Raw genomic sequence first — 22,862 nt, forward strand, 5'->3', positions numbered from 1 at the left:
TTTAAGTCATTTTCAGCCAGGTGTCCGGATACTTTTGACCACATAGTGTAGAGAATTGCCGTAGCCGTAACAGAGATACACCAAACAGAAACTCAGTAGCAAATATTGTAGGCTTGACAATAACAAACAAAAACACACATACACACAAACAAATGTTCAAATGTGTGTGAAATCTTATGGGACTTAACTGCTAAGGTCATCAGTCCCTAAGCTTACACACTGTTGTTGTTGTTGTTGTTGTGGTCTTCAGTCGTGAGACTGGTTTGATGCAGCTCTCCATGCTACTCTATCCTGTGCAAGCTTCTTCACCTGCCAGTACTTACTGCAAACTACACTCTTCTGAATCTGCTTGGTGTATTCGTCACTTCGTCTCCCTCTACGATTTTTACCCTCCACGCTGCCCTCGAATGCTAAATTTGTGATCCCTTGACGCCTCAGAACATGTCCTACCAACCGTGCCCTTCTTCTTGTCAAGTTGTGCCACAAACTCCTCTTCTCTCCAATTCTATTCAATACCTCCTCATTAATTATGTGATCTACCCATCTAATCTTCAGCATTCTTCTGTAGCACCACATTTCGAAAGCTTCTATTCTCTTCTTGTCCAAAGTATTTATCGTCCATGTTTCACTTCCATACATGGCTACACTCTATACAAGTAGTTTCACAAACGACTTCCTGACACTTAAATCTATACTCGATGTTAACAAATTCCTCTTCTTCAGAAACGCTTTCCTTGCCATTGCCAGTCTACATTTTATATCCTCTCTACTTCGACCATCTTCAGTTATTTTCTTCCCCAAAAAGCAAAACTCCTTTACTAATTTTTGTGTCTCATTTCCTAATCTAATTCCCTCAGCATCACCCGACTTAATTCGACTATATTCCATTATCCTCGTTTTGCTTTTGTTGATGTTGATCTTATATCCTCCTTTCAAGACACTGTCCATTCCGTTCAACTGCTCCTCCAAGTACTTTGCTGTCTCTGACAGAATTACAATGTCATCGGCGAACCACAAAGTTTTTATTTCTTCTCCATGTATTTTAATACCTACTCTGAATTTTTCTTTTGTTTCCTTTACTGCTTGCTCAATAAACAGATTGAATAACATCGGGGATACTTACACTCTACTTAACCTAAATTATCCTAAGGACAAACACACACACCAATGCTCAAGGGAGGACTCAAACCTCCGTCGGGACCAGCCGCACAGTCCATGACTGCAGTGCCTTAGACCATTCGGCTAATAGACACACACACACACACACACACACACACACACACACACACACACACACACACACACACACACACACACACACACACCATCGGGAAACACAGAGGAGTGCCTTGTCTTGTCCTTACCTGATTTCTTCACGTTGCTCATCGAGTAGCCGATTCACTTCACCTGTTTCTTCAGGCTGCTCGCGTTCCGCATCAGTCCAGCCCTGCGTGGCGAACACCTGGGGGTTAGACCATATGAAGCTGATGGCAGCCGACTTGAGGGTAGGACAAGGGTGTCTTACAGCGAACACAGCTGTGTCCGCTGCGTTCTCCACAGTCAGCCGAGCAGCCAGCTGCTTCTCGCAGTCAGCCTTCAGCTCCAGCAAGCCGTACTTGTCTGCAGCCTCCAGGAGCTGAAGGCTCGTGCTGGATGGCTGTGGAGACTTGAGCGTGTAGCAGTAGCCCACCACCAGGCGCAGGACTGGACCCTCCACGTCGCTGATGGTGACCACGCCACTGCTGGCCTCCAGCGTGTCGTGGCGAAACATGGCGCCGAACACGGGGCTCCTGGCTGCCAGGACCGCCCGGTGCGCCACCAGCCGCATCTCCCCCGCCACCAGCACCACGGTGGCGCCCTCCGAGGCGTCCAGCACTGCAGCCAGGTCCTCGGTTACGGTCTCTTCAGCCTTGGTTTCCATTGAGGATGATTCTGAAACACGGCACCACTGAGCACGCCTTTGCCCTTTCACAGCACCCTCAGCACTTTTACAAGGCAGAGGAAAAGCTTTGTCAAGAAACAGATTTTAAAAGCCGGCCGGAGTCGCCAAGCGGTTCTAGGCACTTCAGTCCGGAACTGTGCGACTGCTACGGTGGCAGGTTCGAATCCTGCCTCGGGCATGGATGTGTGTGATGTCCTTAGGTTAGTTAGGTTTAAGTAGTTCTAAGTCTAGGGGACTGATGACCCCATAGCGCTTAGAGCCATAATAAGGTTCAATTATTTCAATATCCTCATTATGCACCTGACCAGTGACATCCTGATTATATACTGCATCACCATAGAAGTGTCAGATACCTCATTTCTTTAACTTCTATACACATTCCAGTGTTACTTGAACATTAAGTCTTTCAAAATGTTGACGTAGGACAATACTAACAAGAGACAAGTGTTTTACTAAGCGACTTCTACTCTCTCTCTTGACATTTAGGAAAACAACGATATTTTGCGACTGGAATCTGTTGTTAATTGCTACTCCCATATGTTGCCACGCAGGAGCTGATTCACGAAGCTTACTGGTCATATGCTACCAAAGTGTGGGAGGGAGGGGCTAACTGAGAAACATTAGCTCTGGGAAACTGCTACAGTCAGACAAATTACTCCTCAACATATTCAAAAATGACGACGACCAACCATTTGTACACGAAATGTTGAATGAATCATAGTGAACATGCCATCCATTGTACTAAGACGATGCAACCGTTCCAGAAGTAAACTCAGATTATCACAGCTTTTGAGATGATACTGACAACAGGGTATTACTTACTGAGTTACTTCTCCATTGCAGCACCACAACCTTTTGCTTGCCCAACACTCACTCCCACTTCATACAGACACAATACCAGCATAGACTCTTGGGGGGGGGGGGTCGATACACTACTAAGTAACTGGTCTTCCTATATTTTACTGGCATGACTCACTGTTCTTGGCGGTCATCAATGACTGCTGTCAATTAGCATATAACCACCGACTCCAATGTTTAAAAACCGGATACCAGAATCTTTAAACAAACTGTGTACAGTGTCAATACAAATGACACAAATTGAATTCCAATAAGAGGATTTCCCATTGGGCTTGTCAGGGAGGCATCCTGGAGATTTCTGCTGGAGGCAATGGCAATCAGAGTGCAATGTGTGACCAGCTGCCATCAACACTTTCCCCAAACACAGTGGAGCGCATCAAGTCCGTCAAAAAACAATTCTACAGTTATAAATTCATCATTTACATTTGGTCTTTCCTCGTGTGTAGCACTTCTTTACCATACCCTTCCACTGTGTTTCCTTGCTAATTATAGAGCTGTCACATATAGTCTTAAAGATGTCAAAGGTCATAAGAGGTCTCACCGATGGTATGAGCAAAGTGGAATGACCTCAGTATATCATAAACATTAAGGGTCATTTTACAACTAACTACAATATTAGATGTAAAAGTAAGTCCTATGCATACCATACACCACTATCTAGAGATGAGAGTGGCGTGTTATACTGCACAAGAAAAGTGTTCTTCTGGGACACTCTGTAGTAATCTTTCTCTATTTCTAAGTGGACATGTGATGAAGACCATTTAGATTAATGACTTTTTTGGGGTGACAAGATGTAGTTTGGTAACAGCTGCATAAAATATGTTGCAGGTAGTTAGTAGACTTGAGACAGACATCGTCCAAATATACAAAACAGAGGTAAGAGTATGATGTTAGTGATTACTACTGCAGTTTATCTGCGTATATGGACTCAGCGTCGCAAGTGTCACGTGACCTTGATCTGTACTGGAGATCTTTACTTCTCCAGCGTATGGGCAGGTAATTGTATTCTGTGGAAAGTTAACATAATTGCTTTGGTTGAAGTGTTAGGTAAAAACAGCAGGTGGGTAGCACTGTAGAAGCAGCAGTAGCTTGTTTCACAGTGGCAATTTTTATCCTTATATACAAATACAAACTGCCGGGAAGAAATTGCATTACCAGGATGGAGTTGTGTGACATAACGAAAATTGTTAGCCGTGTCCCTACACGGTGTCTAAATACACACATCTCACCAGCCACATAAGAGTGGCGCTAGTAGCGCAACTATGAGGATGCAAATCACTCAGACTCCGTCTGAACAGGCCTTGGGAGGCCAAACGGTACCGACCGGGCGCCGTGTCATCCTCAGCCCACACACATCACAGGATGGGGATATGGAGGGGCACGTGGTCAGCACACCGCTCTCCCGGCCGTATGTCAGTTTACGAGACCGGAGCTGCTACACCTCAATCAAGTATCGCCTCAGTCTGCCTCTCAAGGGCTGAGTGCACCCCACTTGCCTACAGTGTGCGGCAGACCAGATGGTCACCGATCCAAGTGCTAGCCCAGCCCGACGGCGCTTAACTCCGGTGATCTGACTGGAACTGGTGTAGCCACTGCGACAAGGCTGTTGGCGATGCAAATCAGGTTTGCTTTAAATACACGTTGTAACGGTCGTGACGGTTAGTTACATTTTAGACTGGAAATGGTGAGCTGGTGTGAGAATGACTTTAAGGCGACAATGACGCCATTATGAACACCTCACTGAGGTTGAACGAGATCGTGTAATAGGGCTACGAAAAGCTGGACGTTCCTTCTGCGATACTACAGAAAGACATGGCAGGAATGTAGCCACTCTGGCAGCAGTGGTCATGAGAATGTGTGGCCAAAAAAAGATTGGGCTCTGGATGGCCACATGACACTACCGAAGGGGAGACCATCGTGTTCAGCAAATGGCTCTAGCGCATCTGGAGCAACAGTTGAAGTTGTTGGCACCACAGTGACACAACCAACCGTTACAAATCGGCTACTTCGAGGACAGCTCTCAGCTAGACGCACTGTAGCGTGCATTCTGCTGACACCAAACCGTCGCCATTTCCGGCTTCAATGGTGTCAGTGAGAGCTCATTGTAGAGATGGGTGGAGGTCAGTTGTGCTTTCTGATGAAAGCTGGTTCTGCCTTGGCTGTGTGCTGGTCAGAAGGAGGACACTTGAGGCCCTGCTATCAACCTGTCTTTATGCTAGGCACACACTGGACCTACACCTGAGTTATAGCCTGGAGTGCCATTTTGTGTGACAGTAGGATCACTCTTGTGGTTGTCTCACGCACCCTGACTGCAAAACTATACCTCACTCTGGTAATTGGACCTATTGTGCTGCCATTCACGAGTAGCACTCCAACAGGACAACGCTGACTCACATACCGCTGTTGTAAGCCAACAGTCTCGCAGAATCGGCATATTGACTTGGCCTGCTACATCACCAGATCTCTCTCCAACTGAACACATATGGGACACGATCAGACGACGGCACCAGCATCATCCACAAAGAACATTGCCCATACATGTACTGACTGATCAAGTGCAACAGGCACACAGTTCTATCCAGCACCTGTGCAACACAATGCATGAAAAATATGCATGCTCACATCCAACATTCTGGCGGTCACACCGCTTATTGAGGTTACAGCATTTTACATTTTCAATGGGTTATCTCGGCCTTGCACTAACCTGTGATCCTGCAATGTTAGTCAAATACAAACATAAAAAAAAAATGTCTTGCATCACCACGGTTCCGAGAGTTCCGAAACCTGTACAGAAAATTGGAACAGAGATCAACATTAACATCATTTCCACCCTTTTTATTGCTCATGAAAACCACACACTGCATGTTGTACCATCATACAGCGAGACCTTCAGAGGTGGTCGTCCAGATTGCTGTACACACCGGTACCTCTAATACCCAGTAGCACCTCCTCTTGCATTGATGGCTGCCTGTATTCGTCGTGGTATACTATCCACAAGCTCAGTATTTCTGTGTGGGATTTCCAACAATTGGTTGAGTCTAGTTGTTGCACTCCGCCGGGAAAAAGGAAATCTGACACTTTATTTTGAGGCATCAGATGACGTTCCTCATCTCAGTGTATGAGGTGGACAGAGTATTCTCATTTTCGACTTTTCCGCACAGCAGCGTGCCTCGCTTCACGCGGGGTGGGATCGGCAAACAAATTTTTAGCGAAACTTCCTGGCAGATTAAAACTGTGTGCCGGACCGAGACTCGAACTCGGGACCTTTGCCTTTCGCGGGCAAGTGCTCTCCCAACTGAGCTACTGAAGCACGACTCACGACTCATCCTCACAGCTTTACTTCTGCCAGTATCTCGTCTCCTACCTTCCAAACTTACCTTCCAACGGCACACAGTTTTAATCTGCCAGGAAGTTTCATATCAGCGCACACTCCGCTGCACGGTGAAAATCTCATTCTGGAACTTTTTAGCGAACTAGCGGTGGCAGAAAATAGCTTAACTGGATTAAATAACCAGTTATTGAGTACTCACTTTTGGCAAAATAACCTGTTTCACCAGTGCCAGGTAGTTATTCCGACAACAAAAAATGGTTCAAATGGCTCTGAGCACTATGGGACTTAACATCTGTGGTCATCAGTCCCCTAGAACTTAGAACTACTTAAACCTAACTAACCTAAGGACACCACACACATCCATGCCCGAGGCAGGATTCGAACCTGCGACCGTAGCGGTCACGCGGTTCCAGACTGAAGCGCCTAGAACCGCTTGGCCACACGGGCCGGCATTTCGACAACAGCCAATTCCGCGCACGTCATCTGTTATGTCAACTTGAGCACACGCCATTACCTCCCCTCTGGTCTCGCTCTGTCTTACCACGGATAATGAATGCCCTGACCACGTTACCTTCGCAGTACCACGGAAACAGCTGGTGAGTAACTGCTAATACTGGGTGCTGTCTATTTACCGACGAATGTACTTCTAGATAGGTCTAACTCTGTTTGATCATGAATAAATGACAATGACGTTAAGATCTACATCTAGGTTATTACTCTGCTATTCACAATAAAGTGCCTGGCAGAGCGTTCAATACACCACGTCTAAGCTGTCTCTCTACCGTTCCACTCTCGAACGGTGCGCGGGAAAAACGAGCACTTACATTTGTCTGTGCGAGCCCTGATTTCTCTTATATCATCGTGATGATCATTTCTCCCTATGTAGGTGGCTGCCAACAGAATTTTTCGCAAACTGGTGATTGAAATTTCATGAGAAGATCCCGTCGCAAAGAAAAACGCCTTTGTTTTAATGATTACCACTCCAATTCACGTATCATGTCTGTGGCACTATCTCCCATACGTCGCCGTAATACAAAACGAGCTGCCCCTCTTTGTACTTTTTCGATGTCATCCGTTAGTCCCATCTGACGCGGATCCCACACCACACAGCAATACTCCAGAAAAGGGACGACAAGCGTGATGTAAGCTGTCGCTTTAGTAGACCTGTTCCACCTTCTAAATGTTCTGTCAATGTATCTCAGTCTTCGGTTGGCTCTACCCACACTATTATCTATGTGATCGTTCCAATTAAGGTTATTTGTAATTGAAATCGCTAAGTATTTAGTTGAATTTACAGCATTCAGATTTGTGTGACTTATCGCGTAATCGAAATTTAGTGGATTTCTTTCAGTGCTCATGTGAATAACTTCACACGTATCTTTATTCAGGATCAATTGCCACTTTTCGCACCATACAGATGTTGTTGTTGTTGTGGTCTTCAGTCCTGAGACTGGTTTGATGCAGCTCTCCATGCTACTCTATCCTGTGCAAGCTTCTTCATCTCCCAGTACCTACTGCAACCTACATCCTTCTGAATCTGCTTAGTGTATTGATCTCTTGGTCTCCCTCTACGATTTTTACCCTCCACGCTGCCCTCCAATGCTAAATTTGTGATCCCTTGATGCCTCAAAACATGTCCTACCAACCGATCCCTTCTTTTAGTCAAGTTGTGCCACAAACTTCTCTTCTCCCCAATCCTATTCAATACCTCCTCATTAGTTACGTGATCTACCCACCTTATCTTCAGCATTCTTCTGTAGCACCACATTTCGAAAGCTTCTATTCTCTTCTTGTCCAAACTAGTTATCGTCCATGTCTCACTTCCATACATGGCTACACTCCATACAAATACTTTCAGAAACGACTTCCTGACACCTAAATCTATACTCGATGTTAACAAATTTCTCTTCTTGAGAAACGCTTTCCTTGCCATTGCCAGTCTGCATTTTATATCCTCTCTACTTCGACCATCATCGGTTATTTTACTCCCTAAATAGCAAAACTCCTTTACTACTTTAAGTGTCTCATTTCCTAATCTAATTCCCTCAGCATCACCCGACTTAATTTGGCTGCATTCCATTATCCTCGTTTTGCTTTTGTTGATGTTCATCTTATATCCTCCTTTCAAGACATTGTCCATTCCGTTCAACTGCTCTTCCAAGTCCTTTGCTGTCTCTGACAGAATTACAATGTCATCGGCGAACCTCAAAGTTTTTACTTCTTCTCCATGAATTTTAATACCTACTCCGAACTTTTCTTTTGTTTCCTTTACTGCTTGCTCAATATACAGATTGAATAACATCGGGGAGAGGCTACAACCCTGTCTCACTCCTTTCCCAACCACTGCTTCCCTTTCATGCCCCTCGACTCTTATAACTGCCATCTGGTTTCTGTACAAATTGTAAATAGCCTTTCGCTCCCTGTATTTTACCCCTGCCACCTTCAGAATTTGAAAGAGAGTATTCCAGTCAACATTGTCAAAAGCTTTCTCTAAGTCTACAAATGCTAGAAACGTAGGTTTGCCTTTTCTTAATCTTTCTTCCAAGATAAGTCGTAGGGTCAGTATTGCCTCACGTGTTCCAACATTTCTACGGAATCCAAACTGATCTTCCCCGAGGTCGGCTTCTACCAGTTTTTCCATTCGTCTGTAAAGAATTCGCGTAAGTATTTTGCAGCTGTGACTTATTAAACTGATAGTTCGGTAATTTTCACATCTGTCAACACCTGCTTTCTTTGGGATTGGAATTATTATATTCTTCTTGAAGTCTGAGGGTATTTCACCTGTCTCATACATCGTGCTCACTAGATGGTAGAGTTTTGTCAGGACTGGCTCTCCCAAGGCCGTCAGCAGTTCCAATGGAATGTTGTCTACTCCGGGGGCCTTGTTTCGACTCAGGTCTTTCAGTGCTCTGTCAAACTCTTCACGCAGTATCTTATCTCCCATTTCGTCTTCATCTACATCCTCTTCCATTTCCATAATATTGTCCTCGAGTACATCTCCCTTGTATAGACCCTCTATATACTCCTTCCACCTTTCTGCCTTCCCTTCTTTGCTTAGAACTGGGTTTCCATCTGAGCTCTTGATATTCATACAAGTGGTTCTCTTCTCTCCAAAGGTCTCTTTAATTTTCCTGTAGGCAGTATCTATCTTACCCCTAGTGAGACAAGCCTCTACATCCTTACATTTGTCCTCTAGCCATCCCTGCTTAGCCATTTTGCACTTCCTGTCGATTTCATTTTTGAGACGTTTGTATTCCTTTTTGCCTGCTTCATTTACTGCATTTTTATATTTTCTCCTTTCATCAATTAAATTCAATATTTCTTCTGTTACCCAAGGATTTCTATTAGCCCTCGTCTTTTTACCTACTTGATCGTCTGCTGCCTTCACCACTTCATCCCTCAGAGCTACCCATTCTTCTTCTACTGTATTTCTTTCCCCCATTCCTGTCAATTGTCCCCTTATGCTCTCCCTGAAACTCTCTACAACCTCTGGTTCTTTCAGTTTATCCAGGTCCCATCTCCTTAAATTCCCACCTTTTTGCAGTTTCTTCAGTTTCAATCTGCAGTTCATAACCAATAGATTGTGGTCAGAATCCACATCTGCCCCAGGAAATGTCTTACAATTTAAAACCTGGTTCCTAAATCTCTGTCTTACCATTATATAATCTATCTGAAACCTGTCAGTATCTCCTGGCTTCTTCCATGTATACAGCCTCCTTTCATGATTCTTGAACCAAGTGTTAGCCACGATTAAGTTATGCTCTGTGCAAAATTCTACAAGGCGGCTTCCTCTTTCATTTCTTCCCCCCAATCCATATTCACCTACTATGTTTCCTTCTCTCCCTTTTCCTACTGACGAATTCCAGTCGCCCATGACTATTAAATTTTCGTCTCCCTTCACTACCTGAATAATTTCTTTTATCTCGTCATACATTTCATCTATTTCTTCATCATCTGCAGAGCTAGTTGGCATATAAACTTGTACTACTGTAGTAGGCATGGGCTTTGTGTCTATCTTGGCCACAATAATGCGTTCACTATGCTGTTTGTAGTAGCTAACCCGCACTCCTATGTTTTTATTCATTATTAAACCTACTCCTGCATTACCCCTATTTGATTTTGTATTTATAACCCTGTATTCACCTGACCAAAAGTCGTGTTCCTCCTGCCACCGAACTTCACTAATTCCCACTATATCTAACTTTAACCTATCCATTTCCCTTTTCAAATTTTCTAACCTACCTGCCCGATGAAGTGATCTGACATTCCACGCTCCGATCCGTAGAACGCCAGTTTTCTTTCTCCTGATAACGACGTCCTCTTGAGTAGTCCCCGCCCGGAGATCCGAATGGGGGACTATTTTACCTCCGGAATATTTTACCCGAGAGGACGCCATCATCATTTAATCATACAGTAGAGCTGCATGTCCTCGGGAAAAATTACGGCTGTAGTTTCCCCTTGCTTTCAGCCGTTCGCAGTACCAGCACAGCAAGGCCGTTTTGGTTAATGTTACAAGGCCAGATCAGTCAATCATCCAGACTGTTGCCCCTGCAACTACTGAAAAGGCTGCTGCCCCTCTTCAGGAACCACACGTTTGTCTGGCCTCTCAACAGATACCCCTCCGTTGTGGTTGCACCTACGGTACGGCCATCTGTATCGCTGAGGCACGCAAGCCTCCCCACCAACGGCAAGGTCCATGGTTCATGGGGGGACCATACAGATATCTTATATAAATCATGTTGCGATTCGTTTGGTCTTCTGATGACTTTACAAGACGGTAAATGACAGCATCATCTGCAAGCAATCTAAGACGGCTACTCAGATTGTCTCATACGTCGTTAATATAGATCAGGAACAACAGAGGGCCTGCAACACTTACTTGGGGAACGCCGGATATTATTTCTGTTTTACTCGATAACTTTCCGTCTATTACTGCGAACTGACCTCTCTGACAGGAAATCACGAATCCAGTCGCACAACTGAGGCCATACTCGGTAGGCACGCAGTTTGGTTAGAAGACGCTTGTGAGGAACGGTGTCGAAAGCCTTCTGGAAATCTAAAAATATGGAATTAATTTGACATCCCCTCTCGATAGCACTCATTAATTCATGAGTATAAAGAGCTATTTGTGTTCCGCAAGAACGATAATTTCTGAATCCGTGCTGACTATGTGTCAATAAATAGTTTTCTCCTACTGCAAATCGACATTAGTAATGTGGGCCTGTAATTCAACGGATTACTCGTACTTCTCTTTTTGGGTATTGGTGTGACTTGAGCAATTTTCCAGTCTTTAGATACGGATCTTTCTGTGAGCGAGTGGTTGTATATAATTGCTAAATATGGAGCTATTGTATTAGCATACTCTGAGAACAACCTGATTGGTATACAATCTGTACCGGAAGCCTTGCTTTTATGAAGTGATTTAAGCGACTTTGCGACACCAAGGATATCTATTTCTATGTTTCTCAAATGGCTCTAGGTACTATGGGACTTAACATCTGAGGTCATCAGTCCCCTACACTTAGAACTACGTAAACCGAACTAACCTAAGGACATCACACACATCCATGCCCGAGGCCGGATTCGAGCCGGCGACCGTAGCCGCCGAATGGCTCCGGACTGAAGCGACCAGAACCGCTCGGCCACAGCGGCCGGTTTCTATGTTTCACATCTTGGCAGTTATTCCTGATCGGAATTCCATGGAAATAACTGCTGGAATAACTGGTTATTTCCAGAGGTACGTATAGAAATACTAATGGTTGCTGGTAACCGTAATATTGGACAACTGGTATCTGTAGAGCAAATATTTTCTTTTCTCAGCTCCACGATCCCAGAACATTATACCACACGACAGGATTGAGAGAGAGTATGCCAGAACTCATTTTTCCAGGCCAACACAATGAAAAACATTTCTGAGGCCTGAAAATAATATGTTAGCAAGAATGCTTGGTCTCAGACTAAAAGTTAATACGTCGTCAACTGAAACAGCTTTGCGAGCAGTTTTTAAAACCCTACTCAAACCTTTATCATTGTACTCTTACAAGGGGAACCCGCCGAAGGTCGCTCTAGGACACGGACGAAACTTCGCACATAATGAGACCGTCTGAACGGTTGCATAGTGATTAAGAGGTCTAGCTGGTGTCCAATGCTGCTCTCCCTTCATATTTTGTTGTTGAGGATGTACGTGACATGAATATTGTTGTGGCATCGTGAGATACAGTGAAATTATCGACAACTGAAGTAAGTGTTTGAGATCTTATTGTCAACAGATTTTATCATTACAGAATTTATATCATTTTATATTCTAACGGTAACTGAAAATAAAAACAAAGTATAATATTTCAATTTTTGCTTCCATTTCTACTTTTTACCTGTAGATAACCATTGCCTTCCCTATGACCACAGCAGTCATAAAGACATTGAAAGCATAACAGTTCTGAACACTACGGGCAACGTGCGAAGGCGCATATGTCGCGGTCGTATTTTTTAGTCTGACAACTGAAAACCATTACGAAAATCAACCTCGTTAACGCTAATAAATACCTCGCGGTTAGGCGTTAGTTTCGCGGCAAACTACAACGCATACAAAGGCATTTTCTCGAAAGCTGGAGCCAGAATCTGATGAGGGATCAAAGGGTATACTGTGACTCCAACGCTCCTACTTGTCAGCTCCCATTTGCTGTGCGATGAGAACGGGGCAGTAATCAGCGAATGTAACTATTCACCTGGCGTCGCAGGTTGATACAATGGCGTCCACTTTAGTCAAATTACTGTTAACGAACACGTCAGTATTCTGATTTTATAGACACACAGGCCATCACGTAAGGGAGTGGAAGTTCTAGAATTTGTGTGTTTTATTTTATTTTTCAATTACTTTTAATAGTATAAAGTTACATAAGATTAGTAATCAGAATGAAATTTTCACTCTGCAGCGGAGTGTGCGCTGATATGAAACTTCCTGGCAGATTAAACCTGTGTGCCGGACCGAGACTCGAACTCGGGTCCTTTGCCTTTCGGCGGCAAGTGCTCTACCAACTGAGATACCCAAGCACAACTCACGACCCGTCCCCCTACCTTTAATTCCGCCAGTACCTCGTCTCCCACCTTCAAAACTACACAGATGCTCTCCTGCGTACCTTGCAGAACTAAAGTGCGCGTCATTTATGACGGCGGCCGAGTTAAGGTTCGTTCTGCGCATCTGACGTCACAAAACACAGTCAACCAATGAACAGAGAACGACGTTGCCAGAGCTCGACTGCAGTGCTGAGCACGGACGAGTGTCTTCAGTTTTAGAAACCTTCAGTCATAAATAAAGTAATTGAACAAAAGCAATGTCTTGATAGCAGACTTTCTTTTATAGAAAGTTTGGAAAAAAACATTCTTTATACCAATTGCTTCATATTCTATTAATTAATTAAACCAGACAAGCAATAAGCCTCCTAATTCAGGCGATAGCAAGGAAAGGTGTTTGTACCATTCCCACGAACCGCTTTTTCGGAATAAAGAACAGCGGTACTTGTTTATTTCCTATTGTACTTCGACCAAACGTGAGTAATTCATAATCATACCAGCAGTGTTTGTCGGTATTTTGCGTGATATTTTAAAGTCCTCCGGAAGATGTACTGAATGACTAGCTGCGTTAGCGCAATGACTGCCAGCACGGTAGCTCAGCGTGTTCGGTCAGAGAGCCGGTTGGCCTCTGTAATAAAAAAAACTGAGTCGAAGGCTCAACCACAGAACTTGAACAGGATGTCTTGCGACGTCCGCAACGACCAAACACAACGATTAAAAAAATTAATGATTAAAGTGTAGGGTTGCTAAGGGAAAGGTTCTGAGTTCAAACTTTGATTGGTGCTTAATATTTTGTTTATTTAAAACAATATCGAAGTGTCTTACTTCATGAATTTTATTCGTTTGAACGTAATTTTTTGAAATTTCTAATGGCAACTAAAATCGACCATACGGAAAGTATACGCTATCGACTTTTACCTCTGCAAACTCTTCAAAATTTCGTGCAATGGTTTACTACATCTAATGCTACATAATAACTGCGTTGAACATCGAAACAAAATTAAGTCATTTATGGGGGGAAGGTATCAGTCAAGAAGATGTGTAAAAATCAAATTTTTGGGCCAAATAGTTTTTGTGAAATCGAATGATAAAGTGTGTCAAAGCAGTCTGAACACCATGTGTCAGCACAGGCGAGCAGTGCAGTAGTGACAAAATCGCGCACAGCGCGGAATGCGGGGAGCACGTCTTTGTAGCAGCGAAAGGGTTAATGCGGCCGTGGTGGCTTTACTTCATAAACTGCGCGCTCCCCCCTAAACCTAAGTTTGCGAACTATACTATACTATGGCGCTGCTTCTCTTGGCGCGTACAACTGGCAATGCAGCAATATCCCGCGTCTGGGCGGGCATGCGCGAAGTTAAAAGAATTGAACTATAGCACTCCTGGAAGAAAGGATATTGCGGAGACATGGCTTAACCACAGCCTGGGGGATGTTTCCAGAATGAAATTTTCACTCTGCAGCGGAGTTTGCGCTGCTGATATGAAACTTCCTAGCAGATTAAAACTGCGTGCCGCACCGAGACTCGAACTCGGAACCTTTGCCTTTCGCAGGCAAGAGTTCTACCATCTGAGCTACCCACGCACGAGTAGGAGACGAGGAACTGGCGGAATTAAAGCTGTAAGGACGGGTCGTGGGTCGTGCTTGGGTAGCTCAGATGGTAGAGCACTTGCCTGCGAAAGGCAAATGCCCCGAGTTCGAGTCTCGGTCTGGCACACAGTTTTAATCTGGCAGGGAGTTTCAAGATTGGTAATGTTTAGGTTACAAGCAACATAGTATGAAAGCTTTCACGACCGGATGACATATCTTCTGGTAAACCTTCCGGGATGTTAAGGTCGTGGTCCATGAAACCCTTCAGCTCCTAACGTTTCGTCCAGAGTTGCGCTGGACATCTTCAGAGGGGTGTTTCTCCTCCGGTGAGAAACACCCCTCTGAAGATGTCCAGCGCAGCTGTGGACGAAACGTTAGGAGCTGAAGAGTTTCATGGACCACGACCTTACATCCCGGAAGGTTTACCAGAAGATATGTTACAAGCAACAGTCGATATCCCAATAGCATTTGGCCGGCCGTTTTGACCGAGCGATTCTAGGCGCTTCAGTCCGGAACCGCGCTGCTGCTACGGTCGGTTGCAGGTTCGAATCCTGCCTCGGGAATGGATGTGTGTGATGTCCTTAGGTTGGTTAGGTGTAAGTAGTTCTAAGTTCTAGGGGCCTGATGACCTCAGATGTAAGTCCCATAGTGCTTAGAGCCATTTGAACCAATAGCAATGAAATGAACGCCCTTAGCTGCTTACAGGCGTTGATATACGTCAACGGGGACAGATGAAAATGTGTGCCCCGACCGGGACTCGAACCCGGGATCTCCTGCTTACATGGCAGACGCTCTGTCCATCTAAGCCACCGAAGACACAGAGGACAGCGCGACAGCAGGGATTTATCTGTGGCACGCCTCCCGCGAAATCCACATTCTCAACGTATTGTCCCGCACTACATTCGTAATGCCCCCGCCCATTACACTCATTACTCGCGGCGCGTTGCCGATTTCCGTAAGAGTTGGGGCACTGTTTGTGCATTCGCACAGAAGAAGAAGCTGGTCAAGTGGCCGGTGAGCCTTAACTATATATTTACTAAGGTGGTAACTGTTCTTTCGGACATGAAATAAACACGCTATGAATGTAGTGCGGGACAATACGTTGAGAATGCGGTTTTTGGCGGGAGGCGTGCTAGAGAAAAATCCCTGCAGTCGCGCTATCCTCTGTGTCCTCGGTGACTCAGATGGATAGAGCGTCTGTCATGTAAGCAGGAGATCCCGGGTTCGAGTCCCGGTCAGGGCACACATTTTCACCTGTCCCCGTTGACGCATATCAACGCCTGCAAGCAGCTAAGGGTGTTTATTTCATTGTAACTTCATTCTAACGAGCTGCTTGGTCACCGATGGTATGTCCGAAAGAACAGTTACCATCTTAGTAAATATGAACCAACAGCATTTGTTTATTTGCCCCTTTCGGCTTATGTTAAAGACATTTTCAGAATTTTTGGCCACTTACGGAGGCAACGGCCTTGTCGCAGTTGATTCACGGTTCCCGTAAGATCGCCGAAGTTAAGCGCTGTCGGGCGTGGCCGGCACTTGGATGGGTGACCATCCGGGCCGCCACGCGCTCTGGCCAGTTTTCGGGGTGCACTCGGCCTCCCGTCATAACCACCGGGGAAGCGGTATGCTGACCACACGCCCCTCCTGTCCGCATCCTCAGTGAGGATGACACGGCGGTCGGATGGTCCCGATGGGTCACTTGTGGCCTGAAGACGGAATGCTATGGCTGGTGCTGGCGGATCCTCTGTTTTCTCGTGGTACCACGATTGTACACAGTATAATCACACAGTATACGATGGTGTTACGACGAGAAACCCGAAGAGCCGTCAGCACCAGCCATAAGGGGCCAAAATTCTGAAGATGGCATTAACATAAGCCGAAACCGGTGAATAAACAAATACTATTGCGATGACTGTTGATTTTAACCTAAATATATCACCAGATCGCTTACTCCATCGACAATGTTGTCTAAATTTATAAGATTTGTGATGGTAAAATATTTTTTGATCTTTCAATCAATGCTAATAACATAAAATTGTATAACACATGTAATGATAGAGCATTTGAATGGGATTTTAACTTCATTTTTCTGTTACAGTATTGCAGTGCCTGTGTTGTTAAGAAGAACGGTGGGATGGTCCCCCTTGCATCTTTCCTCTTTACAAGGCGGGCACCGCAATATCGTATTTATCAGCCGAGACCTGGCAACGACTTTCAATTAAAATCTCCACCCCTGCGTGGGCTTAACGTTGCGTGCGTACGAGTACAGGCTGTGAGATTAAGGGCGACCGCTCTCGTAAAGCCGAAAATCCGGGTTCTAGTCGCGGTCAGGCACACATTTTCACTGTCGTCATTCCCTTACACAGCTGCTGGTTGTTCGTATTTGCTACTGCGAATGAGTTTCACTTATACGAGGCGCGTTTTTGAAGCAAGTACCGTTCTGAAATTAAAAAAAGACGTGCTAAGATATCTCAATTTTATTTTTACATAATTTACGTCAATATTGAGGCACTTGTCATCTTGTCATTACGTTGTACCAGTTTTTGAGTACCCTCCTCTTATAAGTCTGCTGCCTGACTTGTTAACCACTGCACCACCACTGTTTTGACTTCGTCGTCGTCTTGAAGACGCTGACCGCCCAGGTGTTTCTTCAAGTGCAGGAACAGATGGTAGTCACTGGGCGCAAGATCGGGGCTGTACGGAGGTCACATTCACCCAGAAAAGTGAAAAAAATGGTTCAAATTACTCTGAGCACTGTGCGACTTAACTTCTGAGAACTTAGAACTAATTAAACCTAACTAACCTAATGACATCACACACATCCATGCCCGAGGCAGGATTCGAACCTGCGATCGTAGCGGTCGCTCGGTTCCATACTGCAGCGCCTAGAACCGCACGGCCACAATGTCCGGCAGAAAAGTCTAGTTTAAGCAAAAAATTTCTGCCCAGAAAATCATGTGCACAGTTTTTTGGGACAGAAAAGGAGTATTCCTTGTGGAATGTCTGCCTCGTAATGAGACAATCAATGCAGCATCTTACTGTAAGACACTGCACAATCTGCTCCGTTCAATTCAGAGCAACCGACGTGGCAAGTTGAGCAAGGGCATCGTTTTGCTGCAAGGCAATGCCCGTCCGCATGTGGCGAATCAGACCAAGGATCTCATCACATCTTTTCGATGGGAAACTCTACATCATCCTCCGTACAGCCCCGACCTTGCGCCCAGTGACTACCATCTGTTCCTGCACTTGAAGAAACACCCGGGCGGTCAGCGTCTTCAAGACGATGGCGAAGTCAAAACAGACACCGACCTACATAGAGGAACGATCACCACGATAAAATAAGGGAATTCAGAGCTCGTACGGAAAAATATAGGTGTTCATTCTTTCCGCGCGCTAGACGAGATTGCATTAATAGAGAAATGTGAAGGTGGTTCGATAAACCCTCTGCCAAGCACTTGAATGTGATTTGCAGAGTATCCATGTAGATGTAGGCGTACGTGCTAGCGAGAGAGACATTCCTAATTGAAGACATCAAATTTCGATATATGATGCCACACACCAAGGCTTATAGAAACCAAGTGAAGGTCATGGAGCATTAACGAGAAAAAGTATGGCCGGAGTTCTATGGCACCGAACCAATGACGAACCGCTCATGAACAGCACCGAACTTGGAAGTGTGACATGTCGTAACTAGATTATCTACTCACGGCTTTTATCATCTTATTTGCAAAAACAAAGTTTATCACGACCCAACCACAACATGTGTGTGTGAACTGTGTAACGAAGCCTGTGAACGATATGACACAGAACTGTGCTGTAAAAGAGTGAAATCTATAAATAAATATGCAAAAAATGTAAATTGGATATGTAAAATGTTAAGCAAAATAGCTGTATGTTGCTATTTGGCTTTAATTTTATTAAATAAAATACTTTGTCTCTGACCACAGCCACTAATAGAATATCAACAATAATGATAATACACTCCTGGAAATGGAAAAAAGAACACATTGACACCGGTGTGTCAGACCCACCATACTTGCTCCGGACACTGCGAGAGGGCTGTACAAGCAATGATCACACGCACGGTACAGTGGACACACCAGGAACCGCGGTGTTGGCCGTCGAATGGCGCTAGCTGCGCAGCATTTGTGCACCGCCGCCGTCAGTGTCAGCCAGTTTGCCGTGCCATACGGAGCTCCATCGCAGTCTTTAACACTGGTAGCATGCCGCGACAGCGTGGACGTGAACCGTATGTGCAGTTGACGGACTTTGAGCAAGGGCGTATAGTGGGCATGCGGGAGGCCGGGTGGACGTACCGCCGAATTGCTCAACACGTGGGGCGTGAGGTCTCCACAGTACATCGATGTTGTCGCCAGTGGTCGGCGGAAGGTGCACGTGCCCGTCGACCTGGGACCGGACCGCAGCGACGCACGGATGCACGCCAAGACCGTAGGATCCTACGCAGTGCCGTAGGGGACCGCACCGCCACTTCCCAGCAAATTAGGGACACTGTTGCTCCTGGGGTATCGGCGAGGACCATTCGCAACCGTCTCCATGAAGCTGGGCTACGGTCCCGCACACCGTTAGGCCGTCTTCCGCTCACGCCCCAACATCGTGCAGCCCGCCTCCAGTGGTGTCGCGACAGGCGTGAATGGAGGGACGAATGGAGACGTGTCGTCTTCAGCGATGAGAGTCGCTTCTGCCTTGGTGCCAATGATGGTCGTATGCGTGTTTGGCGCCGTGCAGGTGAGCGCCACAATCAGGACTGCATACGACCGAGGCACACAGGGCCAACACCCGGCATCATGGTGTGGGGAGCGATCTCCTACACTGGCCGTACACCACTGGTGATCGTCGAGGGGACACTGAATAGTGCACGGTACATCCAAACCGTCATCGAACCCATCGTTCTACCATTCCTAGACCGGCAAGGGAACTTGCTGTTCCAACAGGACAATGCACGTCCGCATGTATCCCGTGCCACCCAACGTGCTCTAGAAGGTGTAAGTCAACTACCCTGGCCAGCAAGATCTCCGGATCTGTCCCCCATTGAGCATGTTTGGGACTGGATGAAGCGTCGTCTCACGCGGTCTGCACGTCCAGCACGAACGCTGGTCCAACTGAGGCGCCAGGTGGAAATGGCATGGCAAGCCGTTCCACTGGACTACATCCAGCATCTCTACGATCGTCTCCATGGGAGAATAGCAGCCTGCATTGCTGCGAAAGGTGGATATACACTGTACTAGTGCCGACATTGTGCATGCTCTGTTGCCTGTGTCTATGTGCCTGTGGTTCTGTCAGTGTGATCATGTGATGTATCTGACCCCAGGAATGTGTCAATAAAGTTTCCCCTTCCTGGGACAATGAATTCGCGGTGTTCTTATTTCAATTTGCAGGAGTGTAATAATAATAACAATAATAATAATACTGTGTACAGCACTATAATAGACACTAAGTAGTTACTGCTGTGACGTACTGTCAATTACTTCATTTATCTGTTTCGAATCGAGTAAAGAAGGAATTTCTGGACTACAGCAGGTACTGTCTATTACTTGGACAAATCCTTAGGATTTGTTACGTATATGTCTCATTTTTATCGTCAGCGACGTACGGAACAAAGCGTAATATATGTGTATAGTGGATGGACTATGTGAAGAAGCTGTAACCTTCACCGCATTAATGCTACTAATTGAGAAAATGTAATTATTGATAACTTACATAACCAGTATTAGAGTCTTATAGAATTGTAATAGCAGTAACGATCTTTTGAAAATAATTTAGTTTCTTGACTGAAACAAAATCGAATATTTTGGTTTTTACCCCTCAGAAAATTTCGTTTCACACCTCAGTGGGGTAATTATTTCCAGGTTGGGAACCCCTGCCATAGACACTTTGCAAGCGCCCATAGTGTTACTTGACTGGAACTATGTCTGTCACAGAGACAGTAGTAAATAAATGTGTCTGGTAACAGAAATATACAAATTATTAAGAAACAAGGCTCACTGAGGCGAGAAAACCGGAATTTAGTTTACTGTAAGTAACTATCGAAAATCCGGTTACGTGCGTGTAGGGGTGTCAACAGAGGGCAGAGGAGGCGCAGGTACTAGGTAATGTTTAATTGCACTCAGGGGTAGTGATCTAAGAAAGGCTGGGAACCACTGCTCTACGGAGTCGTGAACAAAAGCACGACGAGCCGTTGGGCGAGGCGTCTGATCTGCAGCGTGCCAGCTGACAGCACACACGTGTGGCTTCTGCACCGTTGGAACGTGCGGACAGTCTCATTCGAGGTGATCGGCGGATCACAATCAGACACCTCGCTGCACGAATAGACGTCTATATTTGTAGTGCTGACACACTCGTCCACCAGTTGGCGTACTCGAAGGCGAGTGCCCGCTGAGTTCCTCGCCACCTAATAGAAAACCGTAAACAGCGAAGAAGGACCATCCGTGCGGAACTGCTTGTACGCTACGGGGCTGATCGTGGAAATTTTTCTTGCCGCACAGCGTAACAGGCGATGAAACCTGGGATCATGACTTTGAGCCGAAAACAAAACGGCAATCTACATCTACGTGATTACTCTACTATTCAGTAGTGTAAAACACTAAGATTGACGTGTTTCGGAAGTCAAGCTTCCATCATCAGAATAATAAAAAGTAAAAGAACCTGTTAAAACTCGCTAAAATGGAACATGCACCAGGCACAATAAAATTGATAATAAAATTAAAACATCGTGGCTACTTCCCTTGCTGCAGCCGTGTCTTCCAAGGTGCATCTCCACATAGTCGTCAAAATATAAAAACTCTAAAATGGTGTCGCCTATGGTGTTCAACATCTAACCACATGGCTCTCTCCTCTATCGTCGTAAACCGCCCGTGCGTCTTTGTTGAACCACACACCACGTAGCCAAACACGACACTGAAAGGCGAGTGAGCTCACGCGCAAGTAAACAAGGAAGTCACAGAGATGTCTATACAAACAGATAGTGTATACATGTTCCAAGGACCTCATGACATGATGGTATCCTAACAATTGCTAAAAATGTAGTTACTAAAAGAAACCAGTGAAATGTTTGAAAAAGTTATTTGTATCACCAGTTAGCGGATTACACGGCTGCAACAAGGGTAGTAGCCACGATGTTTTAATTTTATTATCAATTTTATTGTGCCTGGTGCATGTTCCATTTTAGCGAGTTTTAACAGGTTCTTTTACTTTTTATTATTCTGATGATGGAAGCTTGACTTCCGAAACGCGTAAATCTTAGTGTTTTACACTATAAACAAGTGGTTGAGCCGATATATTTTTTAACATCAAAAATGCCTTTGTTTTAATGATTGCCACTCCAATTCAGGTATCATGTCTGTGGCACTGTGTCCCCCTCTTTCGCGATAATACAAAACGAGCTGCCCTTCTTTGTACCTTTTCGATGTCATCCGTCAGTCCTACCTGATGCGGATCTCACACATCACAGCAATACTCCGGAATAGGGCGGAAAAGCGTGGTGTAAGCAGTCTCTTTAGTAGTACTGTTTCACCTTCTAAGCATTCTGCCAATGAATCGCAGTCTTTGTTTAGCTCTACCCACATCATTATCTACGTGATCGTTCCTATTTATGGTATATGTAATTGTAATCGCCAAGTATTTAGTTTAATTTACAGCCTTCAGATTTGTGTGAGTTAGAGCGTAATCGAAATTTAGCTGATTTCTTTTAGTACTCGTGTGAATAACATCACATATTTTATTTATTTAGGGTCAACTGACACTTTTCGCACCATAGAGATATCTAAATCATTTTGCAATTCGGTTTGGTCATGTGATGACTTTACGAGACGGTAAATGACAGCATCATCTGCAAACAATCTAAGACGGCTACTGAGGTTGTCTCCTACGTCCTTAATATAGATAAGGAACAATAGAGGGCCTGCAACACTTCCTTGGGGAATTAAAGCTGCGAGGACGGGGCGTGAGTCGTGCTTGGGTATCTCAGATGGTAGAGCACTTGCCCGCGAAAGACAAAGGTCCAGAGTTCGAGTCTCTGTCCGGCACACATTTTTAATCTGCCAGGAAAATTCAAGATT

At 45.2% G+C, this 22,862-nt stretch overlaps 2 protein-coding genes across 4 annotated transcripts in view; one reads left to right on the plus strand and one right to left on the minus strand.

The window, feature by feature from the left end:
• LOC126212834 (uncharacterized) overlaps positions 1–22,862 on the plus strand; it is a 442,779-nt gene that overhangs the window by 23,003 nt on the left and 396,914 nt on the right. The window lies entirely within an intron of this gene.
• LOC126212833 (poly [ADP-ribose] polymerase tankyrase-2-like) overlaps positions 1–22,862 on the minus strand; it is a 67,894-nt gene that overhangs the window by 4,613 nt on the left and 40,419 nt on the right. The window contains exon 2 of the mRNA XM_049940248.1: positions 1,365–1,932. Within this exon, the coding sequence (XP_049796205.1) occupies positions 1,365–1,921 (557 nt within the window). The 5' untranslated portion in view covers positions 1,922–1,932. The remainder of the gene's footprint in view (positions 1–1,364; positions 1,933–22,862) is intronic.

This window comes from Schistocerca nitens, chromosome 11 (genome assembly GCF_023898315.1).
Source record: "Schistocerca nitens isolate TAMUIC-IGC-003100 chromosome 11, iqSchNite1.1, whole genome shotgun sequence".
Taxonomy (NCBI): Eukaryota; Metazoa; Arthropoda; class Insecta; order Orthoptera; family Acrididae; genus Schistocerca; species Schistocerca nitens.